The sequence below is a fragment of the Candoia aspera genome, chromosome 1 (genome assembly GCF_035149785.1).
Source record: "Candoia aspera isolate rCanAsp1 chromosome 1, rCanAsp1.hap2, whole genome shotgun sequence".
NCBI classification, from domain to species: Eukaryota; Metazoa; Chordata; class Lepidosauria; order Squamata; family Boidae; genus Candoia; species Candoia aspera.
The window spans coordinates 41,289,318-41,311,631 of record NC_086153.1 but is presented as its reverse complement, the minus strand read 5'-3'; the positions used below and the strand labels follow the sequence as shown (position 1 = coordinate 41,311,631).

The 22,314-nt window shown below is 36.3% G+C and overlaps 1 protein-coding gene across 1 annotated transcript in view; it reads right to left on the bottom strand.

The window, feature by feature from the left end:
- The window catches only part of SRBD1 (S1 RNA binding domain 1), a 205,439-nt gene that overhangs the window by 123,529 nt on the left and 59,596 nt on the right, over positions 1 to 22,314 (bottom strand). The window contains exon 14 of the mRNA XM_063302803.1: positions 5,303 to 5,394. Within this exon, the coding sequence (XP_063158873.1) occupies positions 5,303 to 5,394 (92 nt within the window). The remainder of the gene's footprint in view (positions 1 to 5,302; positions 5,395 to 22,314) is intronic.

Genomic DNA, 22,314 nt, shown 5'->3' with positions numbered 1-22,314 from the left:
ATGCTAGAGAACCCAAACATATACAGTACTAAGCAGATACATGAGATTTTTCTTGAGAGGAGCAATCATGGAGCTTTTACAATAAACCCTAGGAGCAATTCCAAACTTCAGGCACAGTCATATAAATGTACTAACTTTGAAAATGCATTTTTAAAAAGTTGTATGTTGTACTAGCACACATGACTATCAGGACAGGAAGTGATCCCAAATTACTATTATTTTGCAACACACAAGCCTGGCTTACCGGCATGGGTTTTCTCATTTGTCCTGTAAGTATGGAGTATGGATTACAGAGGGTGGTGGTAGTGTGTGCGCATATATGATCCGGCCTCATTAGTGTGATATTTCAGTGAGGAAATCATTATACAGTGGGGATTTCAGGATTGTAACTGATCATAAACTGAACATGAACCAGCTACATATGGCTACAAAAAAGGCTAATGTGATTTTACAGTCTTAATGAAAACATGATTTTTAAAAGAATGGAAGTAATGCTTCCATTTTCTTATGCTCTAGAAAACTATGCCACAGTTGACAAAGAACCTAGGCAGAAGATAGAATTTAATATTGTCTGGGATATGGGAAACAAATCCTATAAGGAAAGGTTGGAGAGACCAACTATGTTTTGCATGGGGATGAGGGGGGACACAATAGCATTCATCAAATATCTGAAGAGTTACCCATATATTTGTATCTCTACCTCCAGTATCTGAGTAGGCACATCTGATGCCTCAAAAAGCAGAACTACATCTAATGACGTTAATCAAAGGGGGAAAGATCTTGATTAACATTAGGACCTTGGTAGAGCAGTTTGAAAAGGGAGCCAAATACCCATCAAGATAGTGAACTTTTCCTTGTTGAAAATCTACTTTTCCTTGTTGAATTAACTACTTCCAGGTAAAATGATTGACTTTATTTCCAGGTAAGAGGAGTTTGGAATCACTAACACATCACCAGCATCTGGAAGAAAGATTCTGATTAAAATTTCAGAAGTAATATAGGAAGAAATTCCAGTATTTGCTACTCTCAAATAACAGCTGTTTGGGATTATAGTACACTCATTCATATGACTGCATATTAGAGGACTTTTCGTTCTCTTTCAGAAGTTTACAAATCTGTGAAGATAAACATTTAGGATCCACACTTTATTATTTTAATTTTCAAGCCAGTTTTCTACAACTATTAATTCTTCATTCTTACTTTCTTCTATTTCTTCTCACAAAGAAGAATTTCTTTAGTCCCAGCACTAAAATGGAGCCTCCAGGCTTGTTGCATCATAGAATTTGTTTTTCTTTGGTTGGCGTTCAGCTCTGCCTAGATATGGAATCTGCCATTTCCTTGGTGAAGGAGCAGAGGCAAGACCCTTCTTCCATCAGACTTGCATATTACTAATGGTTACAGTTTAAGAAGCATTCAGACTCTAATATTCATGGTACAGAGGTACAGCTCCTTATATCTGTTATCTGGATTCCTAGCCAGCAATTAGGTTTGAACCACAGAAACAGAGAGAGCCAGTTTAGTGTAGTAGTCAAGGCATCAGGCTAGAAACCGGGAGACCATGAGTTCTAGTCTTGCCTTAGGCTCAAAGCCTGCTGGGTGATCTTGGGCCAGTCACTTTCTCTCAGTCCTAGGAAGGAGACAATGGCAAACCACTTCTGAAAAACCTTGCCAGGAAAATTGCAGGGACTTGTCCAGGCAGTCTCCAAGGATCAGACACAGAAACAGAGGAAATGGGGACCCAAGCAGGACCTTCTGGATCACTGATAATGTGAAGCACTCAAATAGGTGTGCATCAGTCTATCTGGCAGGAGAAGTAAACCGGTATTTTGATCAGGACTTTAAACCCCCTTAAGCTCCAGTGATGAAACCTTCCTGAAGACAGATACATCAATAGAACTAAATAACTCATACGTTCTAATATATTCTATATTCATTCAGTTTTATTTATTTATTTATATTTCAAATTTCATCACTGCCCATCTTGCACAAAGTGACTGGGCGGTTTACTATAAACCTAAAAATAAATACAAATTAAAATACACTAAAAAAAACAGCATTTCCCAAATACAAATACAAGTATAAAATATAAAATACACAGTCCAAGATGGCGATATTAACAGTTCTTAATTTAAATTTGTAAATTCTTAAAATCATGGGGTTGCTTAAGGGCACTAACCACCCCCAGGATTGGCTCTCCCCTTTCCTGCCCCAAGCAAGATGGCAGAGCCAGGTTTTTACCCCTTTCCAGAATAAAAACAAAAACACTATAAGGACTATCTTTGTGTTTAAATTCTTTACATGACTGCAAGCTGATTCAGCCAGGCATGTATGTTCATTACAGCTCAATACATAATAAGGTAGGAAAAGCATGCAAAGTACACCATTCAGATTCTGTTGACCTGGATGGTTTAATTTTAATTTTATTCTTCTTATTATTTTTATTGTAAACCACCCAGAGTCCCCCATTGGGGGAGATGGGCAGTGACATAAATTCAAATAATAGATAGATAGATAGATAGATAAATAGATAGATAGATAAAAGCATAACTTCTGGAATTCTTTCCAATCTCTTTGCTAGTAGTGGTCATAGCAGGCATCTTCCATTTTTTTCTGTGTAATGAAGTAATGCCTCATTCATTCATTCATTCATTCATTCATTCATTCATTCATTTATTTTCAAGGCTGTCCAACTCTGGGTGATTTAAAATTAAAGGAAAAACAACATATATCAAAGAAAAATAATATAGTTGACTGAAAGACAGAACCAAAACCCAAAGGGGCTCAACCACCCTAGGTATCTGTGTGCATGTTTCTGCTTTCACCTGATGTTCCATCTATGTGGATTGGTGTGTACTAGGAAGCACAGGGTGAGCTGCAGTATCCTCTGTGGTGGGTCTCATGACCAGGAGGGAAGAATGCTTAGAATGAAGCAGTCAGCACCATTCCAAACAGCTGCCCAGTTCCTTCTCCCAGAGAGAGATGTTGGGAGATTTTCTTTTTCCCCTGGAATGTTTTTCTCTGCAGCCTTCGATGGATCTGGCCCATTTTGGAGCTCAAACTTCCTTTTGCTGGCTTGTCCTACCACATACTTCTGCATAACTTAGATTGGCAATAGTAAAATGGGGCACACAACTGAAAGGCTGCATCCAGTCCCCTTCTGCAGCCTTTGGGGACCCCAAGATCATGTACTTAAATTTGGTGTTAATATTACTGGTTGTTGATAGTATATTTTTTTTTTACTTTTTTTCTGCATGTACTTTGAAAGACACATTAAGCCCACTCCAATCCAAAATGGGGAATATGAACTGAATGTTCTACCTGCACGCATACATTTGCTTTTAAAAGAAGGCCGCTGGCTGTAAATTATCCTACTTCAGACACATTATGCAAAGACCTAGCTTTCTGGAGAAGGATCTAGTGCTGGGAAAGATGGAAGGAAAGAGAAGTAAAGGACGACCAGCAGCAAGGTGGATAGACTCAGTTACAGCTGCAATGGGGGTGCCGTTGGAAGAACTAAAGGACCAGGTTAGGGACAGATCATCATAGAGAAAATCTATCTATATGGTTGCAAATGACTTGACTTGACAATGACTTGATAGCACGTAATCAATCAATCAATCAGTCCCAGTTACCTCCACTCTACATATTCAATAAATTGATTTATAAATTTTTTAAGAAGCTTCATATTTTGTTTAGCACTTAGTAAGCATCAGCTAACTTTTTCATTACTGTTTTTTTCTGACACGGAAAAAGTAGATAACTGGGTCTCCACCTGATCCACCTGTGGTAGGTTATCAGTATAGTAGATTGAATAAAGGCCCTTATTGTCCATCACAGAAAGATGATACAGTCACAAATGAGTATATACATTAATTAATAAGTTCATTTGTATTCCTTATTAATATTATTCTACTTTTAAAATTCATGTAAGTATATGAAATAGAAATATATTTCTATAATTCTGCTTGTTATTATTTTTGAAAACAGATACTAAAGAGGAATACAGACCCTGTCCAATGATAAAGTCTTTATAATAAAACTTAGAGAAAATGCTCAAAATAAAACAGAATACCTCCAAGTTGAAGAAGAATGACAGAAAAAAATATTTATAACATTGCTGATTTAGAAGGGAATAAATAGCTTCCTAAGAAGAATAGAACTGATTGAATAAATATTGACTGGGAAATATTTTATAGATATGAAATATTAAGAAAAAAAGCAGGAATATACAAAACAGAGCAAGCATGTACATAGTTTAGCAGTAATAAAGTAACTGACAAGAAGAGGATAAGTAGTTTTCTCCAGTTTGGTGCCCTCTAGATCCAATGGGCTGAGGGTTTTCAGCCAGTTTGGAAAAGACTCCATTAGGAAAATCTGGGTTAAAATGAATGTCCATATATAATATTCCAGTTTAAAAACTGCTGAAAGAGATAGGCTTAGGGACATATCATGAACAATGTTTTTTTAAAAAATGCAAAATTTCAATGATCCAGAGTTGCAACTACATTTTCAATAGCATTATGTAAGTTCAGATATGTTTCTGACTGCCACTGGAAATACTAAGAACACAGACTACAGTGCTTATGTAAATGAGAGAGTCCTATGAAACTTTCCTTCGTCAAGTTGAAATTGGTTTGGAAAGCCTACAGCCCACTTATGCCTCAGCTCATTCTGTACTGTCCATTTATTCTGATGCAAACTTCACTGCCAAAATTTCAAGGGAGGCAGGTAAAAAAGAAGAACGGAAGACTGGAAATTTCTATGTTATGGAGGTATTCTTACAATTTTGATCAACCCACATAAATCTCAAGTGTCTTTATGAAAACAGAAATAAAAATGTAAACACAATTATATTCATCCTTCCTCTATTACTTTCCCTATTCGAGTTACTTCCATTTAAGAAACAGGTATAATAAAATAAAGTCTTATAAAAATACTGCATACTTAAGTCCTACACAATGGGAAACAGTAGATATGCTATGCTGTGTATAATAGGATTAGACACATTTTGCTATTTGCAAACGGCATGTAACAGCATGTAAATAATGAGCAGATTTTTCTCCCAAGCATATGTTGGATCAGTCAACAAATTTACTCAAGATAAACAAAGAAACTATTCCACGTATAATTTGTTTCTACAGGTTTGCAAAACTGTTGGTTCAGAATTTAATATTCAGTAAAAACTCACAAAAGGAGGATCATCTCTCTGTCGAAAGCTCAAGTCCCTATAGTATCTCTTTTAATGATTATAACACACATATATTCTATTTCTGAAAGGAGTAAGAATATAAGCAATAGTCACCTGCACTTCGTAGGTTAGGGTCTAAATCAGGCATCTCCTTACAAGCTTCTGGACTAACACTGTATATGGAGGCTCCTGCTTCATTGGTAATGCTGTAAAGTAAAAAGCACAGACTATTTCTCATACTTTAACAAATATGATTAAAAATACGACACACAAAGATCAAAGGTTGATAAAAACAGAGTTCTCTTAGAGGCAAAAATGCATCAACCATTATCTAAAAGTGAAACTCTGCAAGAATATGCATGCATGTGTGTATTCTCAGAACCTGAATGCCAAACAGCGAACTCATGTGAATGTCACCAGTTCAGAATGCTTCCACTTGCATAGATGGCCTTTTTTCAACAGGATTTGTGAACAAATCTGGTAACACTACATCCTGCTTTGGAATACCTTGAGCTACATACTATTTGCAAGTGAATACTGTATTCGGAACACATCTAAAGTATATATTTGAAGTAAAACAGATGAAATAAACATAGATATATAGATGAAATAAATAAAGTGTTTGAAGGTAATAAAACAGTAGCAGGCAATCATTAACAAAATTCATTTTGTATTATTTTATTGATTTAGGCCATTAAATAAAAGCCAATATGACAAGATACAGGTCCCTTTTCATCAGAACAATTAATGGGTGAGTTTCCCATTATTACATTTAGAATTCTATATTGTAGTTTTGAAATTGTAGGTAACTCTGGCATTAACAGCCGCTATTTATCTGCAACAATAACACACCCATCACTCCATACAAGGCAGTATGCAACCACATACCAAGGTTATACAAATGTATCTTATATGTCTGCTAAAACATTCCTCAATATAAAATTAAACATGACTTTCCTAAATTAGGATCAAACCAACTGTTTCTGTTGTAGTCTCCACAACATCACCCACCACTATCTCCTTCAAAAGCTAGCCAAGTCTCCTCTGAAAGCTATCTGAATCACAGCATCATTGAAGGCCAGCCTTAATAGCTGAAGTTACAAACACAAAATGCAAACTTACATGGCAGGAGTATCAGTTATCCACCGCTTAGATGCCTTCAAATGCCTCTAAAGCTTTAGACAGAGGCAGATGCAAAGGTGAACTGCAATAAGGATCAGAGCTGAATCTTATTTAAAAAGATTAACACAGAAGTCCAGAAGAGGGGATTGGCTAAGAGAAAATGAATTCCTTTTCACCTACTAGTGCAAACTTTCAGGCTGAATACATGAGAAAGAAAACAATGGCATTTCTGTTCATACAAAAGAACCAGCCCCTTTCAAGGTCTATTGGTCAGAGGCAATTGGACTCAATTTTATCCATTTAGTGAACGTGCAACTTGCATGCAATTGCTCCTATTGACGAAGAAACATTTATTGCAAAGTAGTATTATTTTAGAGACAAATATTAAATGCCTATACTGCCTCCAAACAAATGTATGGATCATATAAAGATCACAGAGATGAGACATGAAAACACTTAATAAAAATACTTTAAAAAAAACACCAAAATATATATATTTGAAACTGTTCTGAATTGCTAAGAATATACCTAAGGAACATGACCCAACTTCCTTACATTTTATCCTTGTAAAATAAAATGGCATGAAAAATTAACTTTTAGAAGTTGCTGAAATAATAGCCATTTGTCATTAATCTAATTAATTTACACTGCCTGTTTTGCTTTGTTTTGCTTTTCTTTTTCCAAGTTGCTAATTAAAAAGTAAAATCAGCATTGATTAAAGCATTTACTATGTTTCAGAAAATTCCTTTTCTATAAGCCATCCTGTGCTACAAGTTAGAAAAAGCAGTTTCCAGTGTCACATTTAAAATTGCTCTAGACTGCTAAACCCCCAGATTAATTATTTCTGTTGAACTGTGATGAATAAAGAGGGCTTTAATTGAGCCCACACGGCAGTATTAAAACCATTGCACAGAAAATCTGTCTTAACCTTTTCTTTAGGAAGTATAAAAGGAATCACCTTTCAAGTAATTTCTCCCAACATATTGTCAATTATTTTTGAACATAGCTGACAATACTTTCCAAAGTGCATTCTGTCTTTTAAATAAAGTATATACAAAGAGATCCTCAGTTTAACACATTTTCTGTCACAGTAACATAAAAAAAATATCAAATCATTATTCCTCACAAGAAGAAGGTGCTTTTATCCTCATATTACTAATGCCACAGATGAGCTTAGTTGTGATTGCTTTAAAAATGAAACAAAACCAGTAAACAAAAGCCCAAACCACTTTACTTTATAAAGATGACATGTCATTGATTCTAAACATATTAGATTGTATAATCTCATTATTCATGGAAAAATTAAATACATTTCATATTTAAAATTAACAAAACGATAAAGTAGAAGAACATGGGACTGCTTCAATAGAAATATATATTTTTATATTTCCATTATATATTTACATAAAACTTATATTTTAAGTTTCCTAATCGCACCATGTTGACTCTTCCAATTTTTCAGATGTGAAACATTAAAATAGCCCAAGATGCAAATGGAACATACTTTCAAGCAAAGAATATAAATTATTTTAAAATACTCTGATCTAGAAATGTGATTTTCACTCTGTTCTGCAAAAAATCCACCAAATGCAGCTGGTATATCAAAATATACAATAGCAAATACTATATAGAAATGTTAATTATTTCACCAAGTAGCAGGAAAAATAAAGACAATACGGAGCAGGAGTTTTCATCATTTTTGTTGAAAATTCTTCTCCCCTAAAAAGTAATTACATTTATTGCAGCACAAATTTGAAAACTCTCCCATGAAACAGGATGATACTGTGAACAGAAGGACATGTTTGTAAAAATATGTATTAATTTCACCCCTTCTTAGCCAAGATTTTACAGGCTTACTGTGATTTATTTCCAAACTGTGTAGGCAGGCCTGCCCGTGTGAACTGAGGCAGGGATGGGGGTGGGAGAGAAAAGGAGGGTATAACTATTCTTGATTGCAGTTATCAATTACACGTGTTTCCAGCAACATACCACCAGATACAGATTGCAACCTTTTGGTCCTGGGTAATGCTTAAAGTGGGATAAAACATGGGAAGGACGAAACTTGGGACTTAGGACTTCCACTTTTTTTCAATGGATACAACTAAACCTAACTGGAAATTACACCATTTCTTATATTTCTTTTCTTATGGTTTTAAGACAGGGTTTCTCAACCTGGGCTACTTTAAGATGTGTGGACTTCAACTTCCATCACTGGCTGGGGAATTCTGAGAGTTGCAGTTCACACATCTTAAAGTGGCCCATGTTTGAGAAACCCCGTTTTAAGATATAAGATATTAGGAACATTAAGAACTGAACCAAATTTATAAAAAAAGACTCAGGAAAACCGACGGCGTCAAACAACAGATTTCCAAGCTTGATGACAAATTTGTAAGGAGTACTTTGCTGTTGTAGAAGTGTGTACACGTTTTTTGACGTCCTCATTAGAGAATGGCAAATTTCACAGAACATTAAAATCATGGAATGCTGTTAGGATCAATCAAATTGTTACTGGTGAACAGCAGACTCCAGAGCAATCTTCCTCAGCTTGCATCCCTTCATATTCACTGGAATTACCATTCTTACAATTCTTAATAACATGCCATTGGCTAAGATGGCTGGGAATTTTGAGAGTTGTAGTCCCAAACATCTGGGGGACATACAGTTGGGGAATGCTGATACCGAATAGTTTTGAACCAGGACCAGAAAGATCCCAGTTCAAATCCTCATTCACACTGAAAACTTTTTAGGTCATCTTGATCCAGTTCTACCTGACAGAGGGATTAATTGGAAGCAGGGTGTAGAAGATTTACAATCAGAGCTCTTTGGACGAAGATCAGGATAAATCTGTAGTAAATTACTATAATCACTGTGGAAAACTCTCCTCCACCACCCAGAACAGATGACCAGGCAATGTTGATTTTGTGTTCAAGGCATTAAACTGCTGGAAGCAGGGGATGTTTTGCTGCATAGAGCTATCGATATATCTGGTATGAGAAATTCCACTACAGAACCCCATGTCTGGAATATGGCTTGCCCTCAGAAGATAGATACAGATGAAGACAATACTGCAGAACACTGGAATGATATAAAGGTAAAGCGCTTCACACATTAACAGATCTGTACAAACTGTAAACAAATGATAGCAAATAGCTTCGATTTTAAGAGAATTGTTAAAAACAAATTCAGGAAAGACAAACATCATCAGGTTTCTAGAACTAATTCAATCCATATATTTAATCGTTGAAGCTCAATATGTGGAAGACAATTTATTTAAATAAATTTTAGGAAAAGTACAAGCCAAAAGTGTACATCATCTGAGTTTTAATGTGTTTTTAAAAATGGCAAAATACTGAGCATGAATTCGGCATTCTCTGTACGTCTTACTCATAATTAAACAAAGTTAAAATATATAAAACAGGTGAAGTAGAAAATATGTTATTGGAACCAGTTCTACTGTATGGAGTACATAAGTTTTGCATTACACAGAATTTATTCAGAATTATTACCCAAAGGCTATGCTAGTTGAGAATTTTGGAACTGACGTTTAATACTGGTGTCCCATCGAAAAGTTTACATAACAACAATGCAATACCTCATGCATAAAATTGCTCGGTTTGCTCTCTCAGACATGTCCTTCTTACTTTCAAATGACAATATATGTGGCACCAAAAAACTGACCTGAAGAATTAAAACAGCTTTGAGAATATGTTTTAGAAAAGGAATTATTTCCTATGGACCTATAAACCAACTTGGTCGCTCAGCAAAAATATGTGTACGTAGAGAAAGAGAAAAGAAAGAAAAGAAAAAGAAAATAGCTATTATTTGTTAGCTGTAACTATCCTGAGTGAGATGCATTTTGTAACAAAGGCTTTTAAACAGTAGTGAGAAAAATGTAATCAGTATGTTCTTTATGAAGATGCCACTGATCTGGGTGACTTCATAACTGGACTGCACAAATACATAGATAAAAAATTATTACATGCCATTGCGGCTATATACTATTTCCGTGGACCCTTCAGAGAAGACCAAAGGGACGGAATTTCAGGAAAGCCAGGAGAAGAGGAAAAACTGCCAGACTCTCGTGTGATATTGAATTTCACTCAGTATATATTAAGGGCATTTGTTCTTCCTGTTTTCTTCTTAAAATATATTCCATAGCTACAAAATTACTATAGCCACACAACGATGACCACGCTTCTTTTCAAAAGAAAAGATATTGGAGTCTTTGAAATGTATACTTAATATTGTATTTTTTTTTAGAAAATAAACATTTAATTTGTTACCCAGAAATACAGGTGCTTTTGACAAGCATAACTGAAGCAATGAAAAGGAGAAAAAAAACTCTCCACTCTTCCTAAATAATATTCTGACAACGTGGATGCAACCCCAGCTGCAATTCAGTTAAGGCTATTCAGTGCAAGACAACTTTACTTGAATATTTAATATTTGGTATCCTCTACATCATTTGACCTGTTACCTACACAAGATTTCGAAGTTGTATTTTTACTCATTCAAATACTGACACAGAATTTCCTTTTGAATAATGCGTAAACAAGATAATCAGAGAAAACTAGTATGAACTGAAGAGAATTAAATGGTTATGACAGAGTCTAGATGTCTAAAGGTGTTGCTTTAGCACCATCTGGTGACTATCTAAAAATACTGCAGAAATATGGAGAGCTTCAGTATTTAGATCAGCATTGGGCACTGCTTATAAATACATAAACTATCAAACTAATGAAATCTACTCTCTATCAGGACTGCTTGGATTTTTAAGTTAAATTTATTACTCAAAATACCATTTGATTATCATCATGGGCATATCACTTTTAAAATAAATCTTACTTCTTTGCCATATACAGGAACGGAATCAAAACAACCTTCTTTTTATAAGCAATGCAGATCTGTATGGCCATATTTGTATTTTACAGCAAAATACTATGTTTCATCATCATTTGTATAAATCTTATTTCTGGTAATTGATGTAATTTTATAGCATGCTATGCTAAAATATGGAGATCCTAATTTAGATTAACTTGCACTCCAATCCATATTTTTCTGACTGTAATTTTTGGTTCTAATTTGCACTTATACAAATGCTGGGGGAAAAAAAGCTTTAAAACTCACATGCATTTCTTTAAACAAATTTCTTCATCTGAGTAATCACTGAGAACCCAATCTGAATTGGCACCCAAGGCCAATTATCAAAAATCTGGTATTTATTAGAATGTTTTTGAAGAGAAATATTCAGCTATTTTTTTTTTGAAACCATAATTTATTAATGTACATAAACTTATTTCTTCAGTCAAAATGTTTCTTCTTAAAACAGAATGTAATTCATTTTATGTTAATTCATTTTTTCAGATTGTATTCATTTTATCTTTGATCCTACTATCAGCATCACTGTAAAAGGAGTTAACAGTTCAGGAACAATTTTTTGTGGATTATTCACTTTGGCTAAAACTTGGGGGAAAATCCCTTTTTAACTCTACTAGCTCCCCAAATGTAGGAAAATGTTCTTTGTACTCTTAGCTCCCAAAATGGTAGATAAGAATATTTTTGCATGTAAAAAACAGAAAGTGCTACAAAAGACTACACCATGGTGGAGTAAACCAAACACTATCTGTTTGTTTACTTATTTATTGCAAAGTTATATCTGCTCCACAGAAAGCCTCTGGGCAGCTTATAAATATCATAATCCACAACAACCCATTAAAACCATAAAACAGGAACAGAATAAAATAATTATCATTTCTACTTGGGATGGAACCAAACATGTCTCTACAAAGAAGGATATTATGCAGCAATTTAACTACTTTTATAAGTTATGTTATTATATATTTGAGAGGGACGCGGTGGCGCTGCGGGTTAAACCGCTGAGCTGCCGACTGGAAGGTCGGCGGTTCAAAACCGCGCGGCAGGGTGAGTTCCCGTTGCTCGTCCCAGCTCCTGCTCACCTAGCAGTTCGAAAACATGCAAATGTGAGTAGATCAATAGGTACCGCTTCGGCGGGAAGGTAACGGCATTCCGAGTCGTCATGCTGGCCACATGACCCGGAAGTGTCTATGACAACGCCGGCTCCAAGGCTTAGAAACGGAGATGAGCACCGCCCCCTAGAGTCGGATTCGACTGGACTTTACGTCAAGGGAAACCTATTATATATTTACATATTATGAATTATACGATAAGCAGGAATCTGATCCAGGAAAAATTGAAGAATACTTGAATGAAATATTATCTACAAAATTTACAGATCAACAAAAAGAGGCTCTTAATTAGCCTATATCAAAAGATGAAACTAAAGAGGTAATTAAAAAGTTAAGATTGAATAAAACTCTAGGACCTGATGGTAATTTGGCAATGTATTACAAGACTTTCCAAGAGATATGAACAGAGAGATGTTTTATCACTGGTATATCACCTAGGTGATGGTTTATCACCTAGTTTCTCTCTCCTTTTTTTAATGGTTTCAGTTGTGTTAACCAAGTACCTCTAAAGTTGAATAAAGATATGTTTTGGTTAGAAAACGGATATGAAATATTTTGTAGTATTATAAGCTTTTAATGATGTACTAGAGTATATCAGTCATACGATATTTTAGATTTGTTGGCTATCCACCCATATTTTATTGTTTATATTTGGTTTTTTATCTACATTATATATTTTTATATTCTTTTAAACCTGTATTTGTATTATCATTTTTCCTTATTCTTTTAAAATATATAATAATAATAATAATAACAACAACAACAATGTTCCATGAAACAAGTAAACCAGGGTTTCTCAACCAGGGTTCCGTGGAAACCTAGGGTTCCATGAGAGGTCACTAGGGGTTCCCTGGGAGATCACAATTCATTTTAAAAATATTTCGAATTCGGGCAACTTCACTTTAAAGAGGTAAGTTTCATTCTTTAATTTTAGTTTAAGAACACTGTTAATGCATATCTACAGGCCTACCCGTGAAACGAATATAATCATTTTCTAACTTCTGGCCTATATTTGAGCCTGAATGTGCAGGGGTTCCCCAAGGCCTGAAAAACATTTGAAGAGTTCCTCTAGGGTCAAAAGGTTGAGAAAGGCTGAAGTAAACCCATAATCAATTAAGGATATCTTAACAAAAATTAAACCAGAACTTAAAGCAAAACCAACACCAGCCCAGCAAGACATTGTTTTAGGTTCTGAACACTCAGCAAAAAAAAAACAAACAACATCTTCATCATCTTCCTAAAAGACAATGTATTTTATATCTTACCAACACCTCAAGAAACAAGCTGTTCTCCAGGATAGTGGCTGCCAAGAAGGCATACCAGGCTTTCACTCTCCTAACATTCCATGAAGATTTTTTCCCCCTAATTCATGCTCCCTTTTATTAGTTACAATTTCCCATACATCAAATCAAATAAAGCTTTATTACGGTTATAGACCAACATATGGGGATACATCCCATAGATATTAAATCTAAAGTATCTGTTCACAGGATAAATGCACAGTATAGGCAAGTTCTGGTTGGAGAAGAGAGCCATGCAGATAACAAGGATCTGACCCATAAAGAGCTACAAAAGTTCATACCAGCACTTTAAATTATATTCAGTTAAGTTCTAAGCAGATAGACAGTTTGGTGTAATGGTTTAAGGCACTGGACTAGAAACCAGGACATTCTAAGTTCTAGTCCCACCTTAGGCACAAGGCCAGCTGGGAGACTTTAGGCCAGTCATTCTCTCCCAACCCTAGGAAAAAGACAACTTCCAAAAATCTTGTCAAGAAAATTGCAGGGACGTGTCCAGGAAGTTGCCAGGAATCAAGACTGACTCAAAAGGACAAAACAAAGCCAACAAACCACCCCACAACTGGCAGCCCATTCAGAGCCTGTAATATAAGTATTGTCCTGCAGAACGCCGCCCATCAGCAAGCAGGGCTGCTACATTCTGCACCAACTAAGTTTCCAGGTGGTTTTCAACAGCAGTCCTAATATGGCCAGTCAATTCCATTTGTTGTCCTAATTGGGATATTTATTTATTTGTTTATTTTATTTTTAGCCCACTCAAGGCGGCAAACATACCAAATACTCCTTCCTCCTCCTATTTTCCCCACAACAACAACTCGGTGAGGTGGGTTGGGCTGATTGAGAGTGACTGGCCCAAGGTCACCCAGCCAGCTTTCATGCCTCAGGCGGGACTAGAATTCACAGTCTCCTGGTTTCTAGCCTGGGGCTTAACCACTAGACCAAACTGGACACCCTTGTTATATACAGCTAAATGAAACACCCCACACACTAAATTCTGATATTCCTTTAGTCCCATAACATCTCATTCTTTTACTGTGTGGTGCTGTAGCACTTCTCATTTCAATGTATTTCAGCTACCCCTAGCAAGTGTATTTGTATGGTCAAAACTCTCCCCCATTTTATCCATGCACATGCCAATATATCATTCTATCTCACTCATCTCTTTTCTGAGTGGATTCTCAAAGCTTTAAATTAAAAAAAGAAAATATCTCTTATGAAACAAATGCACCCCCATATAGTGCTCAACTGGATTTAAATCCCTACCTGAGCTCACTCATCACTTTTCATTATTCTTCCCATAAAGCAATACAAATGCTTTGCAAAAACACGTTTTCAAGATTACGCCCTGTAAATCTTGTACTGGTGAGTGAAAAGAACGTGCATTTGCAACTATGTAGCTCCATGCGTACACAAAAGGAGGACAGAATTTGAGCACTACCCGCAGTCAACAGCCACATGAAACCTGAAATAATGTAGAGCTTATTTCTAATGTTGCTGTTTGCCAGTGTGAGCGATTCTCACAAAACATGGAAGATGATAAAGCTTTCACTGCAAATTAAGACATAGTGTGCATATGGTAAAACCCATCACATGCAATCAGAACTCAAAATGCATTGGATTAAAAAAGAATAACAACCCAACACACATCTGAACATCATGAGAAATGTCAATTTCAACAAGCTGACCTATTAATGTCATGGTCCTTTCAGATGGCTTATTCTTGTAGGAAGGCTGAGCCAAAGTGACTCTGAAAGCTGTTGAACCTACAGAGCCAGACATAGGGAGCAGGGAAGGTCCGATTCCTGAAGCTCTGGGTCATCTTTTTGACCCCAGAATCCAGATTCTCTAGTACAGCCTCTCTCAACTGGGGTTCTGCAAGAGGTCATGGCTGGAAAAAAAAACATCTTTTTTTTTTAACCTCATGTGCCCTGCAATACTAGCACCCATGGTGGTGGGAACTTTTATGCTCCGCAACTCAGCTGCTGGCCTGCCACTTTCCTGTTGTTGTAAATGTTGTAAACCGTGGATTGTATAGATTAGAGGTGAACTGTACTGTGAAGTTTTTACATGTCTTGCCATTTTTATGCAGGGGTTTCCTGAGACCAATGCTTTGGTTGCTCCAGGTTTCAGGAAGACCAAGAATTGGTTAAAGTAAGTAAGGCAAGGTTAGTGCACATCATCCCCTCTCTCTCCTCAGCAGCTCCCTGCATGGCATATTCCACTGGCCCACCAACTCCCCCAGTGCCCTTCCTCAGACGCTGCCAGCATCTCAGTGTGGCACAGCTTACTGGCCAATCTTCCCAATGCCTTCTCTTCACCCCTCCACTCAGCTGCCAATGTCTTTGGCATTTTTCCTGCCTTCCCTGAACCTTTATGCCCATTTCATTCCTTGAAAGAAGCCAAACACCACAGAAAAATGCATTTATTTTCACCATGGGAGAAAAAGCATCAATATTTGATACTAAATTTGAAATAAGCTTGTTCTAATCTGGAGATACCAAGGAAGGATGGTTGGTTCAAAGCTGACAACATGGTGATCAGCTCAGCATGGAGGAATAAAAGGACTAAGGCAATAAATCCATATGGAGTTTCCCTAAAAAGATTGTCATTTCAACTGCATAGCATCCATTCTCTACAGTAATGTCCCACAGCATTTCTAATCAATGGATTTATACACTGAATATTTCCAATGCATTCCTGGAGATTACCATATTTATCATATAATGAATCTCCAAAGCAATCTTTACCACACTTAGCCTACCAAAAGTTTTAATCTACAATTCTTATCATCTCTGCTCACGGTCATGATGGTTGAGGCTGATCTAACTTATAGTTAACATCTGGAGAGACTCAGTCTAGATAAGCCACTAAAAGCAATAAATTTATGAATTTGAAAAAAAAATATCTGAAAATTTCTGTATTATAATGACAGGATATATATGTAACTTAGGTACATCTTGCATACTCACTGTAAATAATAATGCACATAATGTCTCAACATTTGTACCCAGTGATGGAAACAAACGTCTTATGTCTTTGCCATTATCTAAGAGTAAGAAAAAAACTATTTGATTCCTTTTGTGTTTCCACAGAAAAATAAACTGCTTCAGAGGAGGAGGTAGAGAAAAATCTAACTATATAGATCTTAGCCTCCATAAAGTAATGGAAAGATGGGGTGATGGCCAATCCAGAGTAGTTCTTCAATTATATTTTAAGAAGACAGAAGGAGCTGAAAACTGTTATGTCATGAATTTATAGCAATACCGTTGTTTGATTTTAACATTTGAAAAATGACAGATTAACGCTATGGTGGATAATGGAGATCTACGTACCATATACAGAACAAATGCACACCACCACCTATGAGTAGGTTCCAAAACTATGTTTTCGCCTTTTTACAGATGACTAGTTTAAAAACAAGCAAAGGGTTTTGTAAAATTGTACTAATTAATGCCACAAATTATCATAAAATTGAATTTAATTCATTGTTTTAATTTAAATTAAACCACCATCAAAGTAGTTTTTTTACTTTTCTCTCTATTGGCCCTGGTTGTCAGAATATATTGCCATTATTAAAAGCTAGGTTTGCAACACACACACCCATTCCCAAATCACACTGAATGGTCAGAGTGGGGATGAAAAAGCACCATATTATCAAAAGAGAACCAGACCAAATCAAATTGATTTTTCAGTCATGCCAGTTAGGCTGTAGTTCAGATAGTATTAAAGGAATTTTTCTTAATACTTAATATTCCTGGTCCTATGAGGAATTATAAAGTACTAGCTACTGTTCAATTTAAGCAAGAAGATACTTTGATATTCAAGTCCTTATAAGGCATGGGCCTTAATGGATGTGTGTCTACATGGAAAGAGATAAGGAGTGGGGTACCTCAGAATTCTGTCCTGGGTCCAGTGCCTTCAAAATTTTTATAAATGATTTAGATGAGGGAATAGAAGGGATGCTCAATACATTTGCAGATGAAACCAAGTTGTGGGGTGGGGGGATTGTTAAAATCTCAGAAGACAGGATCAGGGCTCAAAAGGCTCTTGATAGGCTTGTACACTGGACCTTTTCCAAGAAAATGCAATTCAGTAACAAGAAATGTATGTTTCTGCACTTAGATAGGAAAAATCAGATGTACAGGTACAATATAGGTGGCACCTGGTTTAGATGGATTTGTGAGAAGGATCTGGGTGTCCTGGTAAACCACAGATTAAATATGAGCCAACAGTATACTGCAGCTGCCAAGAAAGCAAATGCACTGTTGGACTACATCAACACAGGTATAATGTTGAGATCATAGTAAATGATAGTTCTGCTCTATACTACATTGGTTAGACCACACCTGCACTACTGTGTGTAGGTTTGGTTGTCACAACCCAAGGAACAGTAAAAAGAAGAGCAACAGAGATGGTAAGCAACTTGGAGGTGAAATCTTATGAACAATAGTTAAAGGAACTGGATCTGTGTAGCCTAAAGAAATCTAAGGGGAGACATGATAGCAGTCTTCTAATGCTTGTCACAGGGAAGAGGGTATGGATTTATTCTCCATAGTGCCTCAACATAGGGCAAGAACCAATGGCTGGAAGCTTTACAAAGAGAGATCTGAACTCAAAATAAGTGGTTTGCCATTGCCTTCTTCCTAGAGCTGACAGACAACGACTGGCCCAAGGTCATCCATCTGGCTTTGTGCCTAAGGTGGGACTAGAACTCACAGTCTCCCAGTTTCTAGCCCGGTGACTTAACCACTACACCAAACTAGCTCTCTGATTTAAATTAATGAGTAATTAATCAAAGTAAAGAAAGCTATTTAGCAGTGAAACACTTGTCTCCTGGAATTGTGGATCCTCGATCACTGGAAGTTTCAAACAAAGGTGGGATAGCTATTTGTCTAGGATGGTCTAAGGCAGTGTTTCTCAACCTTGGCAACTTCAAGATGTGTGGACTTCAGCATGCTGACTGGAGGATTCTGGGAGTTGAAGTCCACACATCTTGAAGTTGCCAAGGTTGAGAAACACTGGTCTAAGGATTCCTGCCCTGGGCAGGGGGTTGGACTAGAAGACTTCCAAGGTCCCTTCCATTCCTATGATTCTGTGATTCCAATTTACATTCTAATAATGTATTGTAAGCAAAAGTCTTCCAATATAACATTAAACAAATAATATAGCATATTCAGATAGGACAGGTTTTCTCCAAACAGAAAGAAAAGCAATTAATGGTATATATTATATAAACAAATAACAACAACAGAATTTAAATATCATTTAAGTCTGCCACATTCCTGTCCATCAAATGCTCTTTAAGCTTTGGAGTCATTCACAAGGTTTGCATTTTCTCCTTTCATCACACACACAGGAATAGCAAGCCTGCTTTTCAGGCCTAAAATATGCCCAGCATAATTAATTTTAAGTGTTAAAGAAGCCACAGCAACTGTCAGGCAGTTTTGTTATGCTTGTTACGTACAATGCTCACAACGTACATAATGAATGATGCTGATATTATAAGTTTTTAATAGTTTACTGATTGTTAACCAATAACAGCCATGCTCCACATGGGATTTTCATGTGAGACTGCAGCCAGAGAGTGAAATCAGTTTCTCATCTCTTCCAGGCATGACTGAAAGCACAATGGACACTTTATTCTATGGCAGATAATTTTGCAAATCTTGAGCTGGCTCAAAAAATAATATTCCGCCATAACAAGCTGAGATATGAATCCTTTCCTCCAAGTATGCAAATGCACAGCTCCTCTTTTCAAATGGGTCATTATTAAAACCGAAATTGAAGCTTTTAGTTAACCATAATTTTTCTCTTTCTCAAAATAGGCCAGCCATATTTCCATTTCAAACCATGATAGAAGCTTCTTGGTTTTATTTCTGGTCTCTCTCTGAAGAAAAGAGGAAAGGAACTGCAAGGTCTGATAAAAAGCTCATTCATAACATTCAGCTTATTAAGTTGAAATATGCCTATTACAAAAACATTACAGGATTTATTGATTCCACTCTTCTTTTAAGAAACTGTGTAATAAAATAGCTTTCACACGGTTAACTACCTATTCTCAGACAAGTAAGTGGAAACAGCAGATCAATTTTAGTACTACAGTATTATAAAACTAAACCTCTCCCATAAGTTCTTCATGTCTACCCAATAAAACAAACTGTGCCACTGTGACACTGGAATCCTTTATCCATTCATCTATGAACCATGCCCTCAGCATGTATTTGTAAAGAGAAGAGCGGTCAGATATCTGTCTTCATTTTGTAAGGAAGGGGTGCAAATGGCAGGTGTCACAGAGCGTTAGCTTCACATGTGGTGCTCAGAGGCAGAAAAATCACCAGCAGCATGTGGCCATGTCAGTATGGCACACCAAGTGCTGTAGGAATATGCATCTGAAAAGAGCAAATCTCAGAATCTGTTAAATCAGCTGGGGCCAGATGCTGTTACCATAACAAAGCTGGTTCTAACAATTCTTCCAACAGAATCTGGGAAATAAAATTCTGGTATTAGAACTTAAAAATGTGATTGTTACTAGGGCCATACAAATCCTTTGAAAGAGGAAATTTGCAGTGTGAAGGAGTGTCTTTTTTCATGCCCTTGCAACTGGTTTGGAAATTGCTTCTGGCTATCTCTGCATGCATATTTTTACCAGCAAAGCGAAGTGGCTATGCATGTATAGATAGGAGCAGTTTCCAAAGGAACCACACCAGCCTGGACAAAGCACCATCGTTTCAACAATGTGAAAACAGATGCTGCACAGATGCTCCCATACATTCCAAACCATCTATAATAGTTCCTGGCACTTGTCCCCATTATTTTCTATTGACACTTTGAAAGTGTAGGTCTGCCTCAGAGAATAATCTATTCTTTTTTTTTAATAGTAAATTTTATTAGGTTTCAAGAAAAGAATAAAAACTACAAAGAAACTACAAAGAAAGAAAAAAAACTAAAAAAGTGCAGAAACACAAAAGAGAAAAAAATTTAAATTTACAAAAAGATGTGACTTCCAACTTTTAACAGCAAGGATATACAAAATTTCCATAATCAATCTCTTCCTCTATATTAAACCAAAACACCACATTATTTCTAGAAGCCATTCCACTTTAACACATAATAAAAATCATGAAGTACAGTTACTCCTCCCCCTTAAATTAAAATAAAGAAAAAAAGTTCATATAAACCTCCTAAATATCTTTCTCCCCTCCAAAAGATAAAATATATTTAATTATTCCATTCCTACCACTATTCTATATATTTCTACTATAATAAGAATCAAATTAAAAAGCCCATAAGTTGTCTGATATTATACTTAATAGTACAACAACTTTAATAATCCCAGTCTTAATAAACCCAAAAAACAAAGACAATTCAAAACAGTAAATCCAAACCTTTAAAAGCAAATAGCGTCAATCAAATCCTTAAAGGAAACCAGATGAACATTCTTCAACCCTTATCCCACTTCAGAATAAACCAAAGCAGTTACATATCCCCACAATGTGCACAGAGCTTTCCTCTTGAAAGAATCAAACAGCCCAACTGCCCCCCTCAAAGTTCCCAGGCTCTTTTCATGGCATTCCACCAGGAGATTGATTTTATTTATGGCTTGCAGATCGCTCTCTCCCTTAGATTTCTCCAACTCCATTATCCAATCTTCATCCAGCATCTCAATAAAAATCCCAATCTCAGTCTTAAAAAAAACCTTTCTATCGCTCTTAAATTCCTCAGTTTCATCTACCACATCCCCAACCAGATGGCACATTTTCGATCTCATATTTTCCATAATGTCCTGGATATCTTGCATAAAAGTTTGATAAAAGTCAGAGGAAATCTGTTTAAAATCCTGGTGAAGGTCAGAAAAAATCTGTTTGAAATTTTCCATGTCTCATGCAGTAGGTTATGGTGCCCCCTGGGAGCTTAACCAGCAAAAGTAGAAGATATGGAAGAGTTCCAAAGTGTGTTTACATAAAGTGAGAGTGAAATAGCAGACTGTTCTCAAGAGAAAGTGAAAACGTGAAAACAGAAAACTGAAGATTCAAATCAGCCGATTACATGTGTAGGAAAATGCTAATATCTTCAAATTTAATACAGAAATAATAACTGGAAGACAATTGCTTACTTTTAATCTTTGGAATTTCCTTTGTAAGGAAAATGAAAAGCAAAACTTAAAAGAATTTTATTTAAAAAGTAATCCCAAAAATAATGTTAAGCACCTCGCTGTAGAAAGCCTCTCTTGGGGTACATATACTTAAAAAAAAATACAAATTGGTGATTTAGAAATGGGCTGGCCAGTCTTAGTGTCCCTTTAAGGCTACAGCATGACTTGGAAATGGTGACATCCCAGCCTCCCGGCTGCTCTTACCAGTCAAATGCGAAACACTGTTTGCGATCTTCTGGCTGCAAGCAGCCGTCTGGAGGATAGATGGGGTGATTCTAGGTATTCTCCTTGATCCGGAGAACGTTTCTGGGCTTCAGGAAAATCTGCCTGAGTCCCAAAAAAGTTACCACGTTGTCAGCTCCGCCTGCTGAACCAGCGGGCACAGCCGCTCAGTCTGCCATTCCCAGCAGAAGCCTCAGATAATAATCTATTCTTGAAGCTTCTTTCTTTGTTGAAAGAAAATAAAAAATATCATTAAATATACATAGTTTTCTAAGCACAAAATTAAGTTTACATTCAAAATGTAGCATAAAAATGGGAATAACGTGCTCTTAGTATAAATCATTA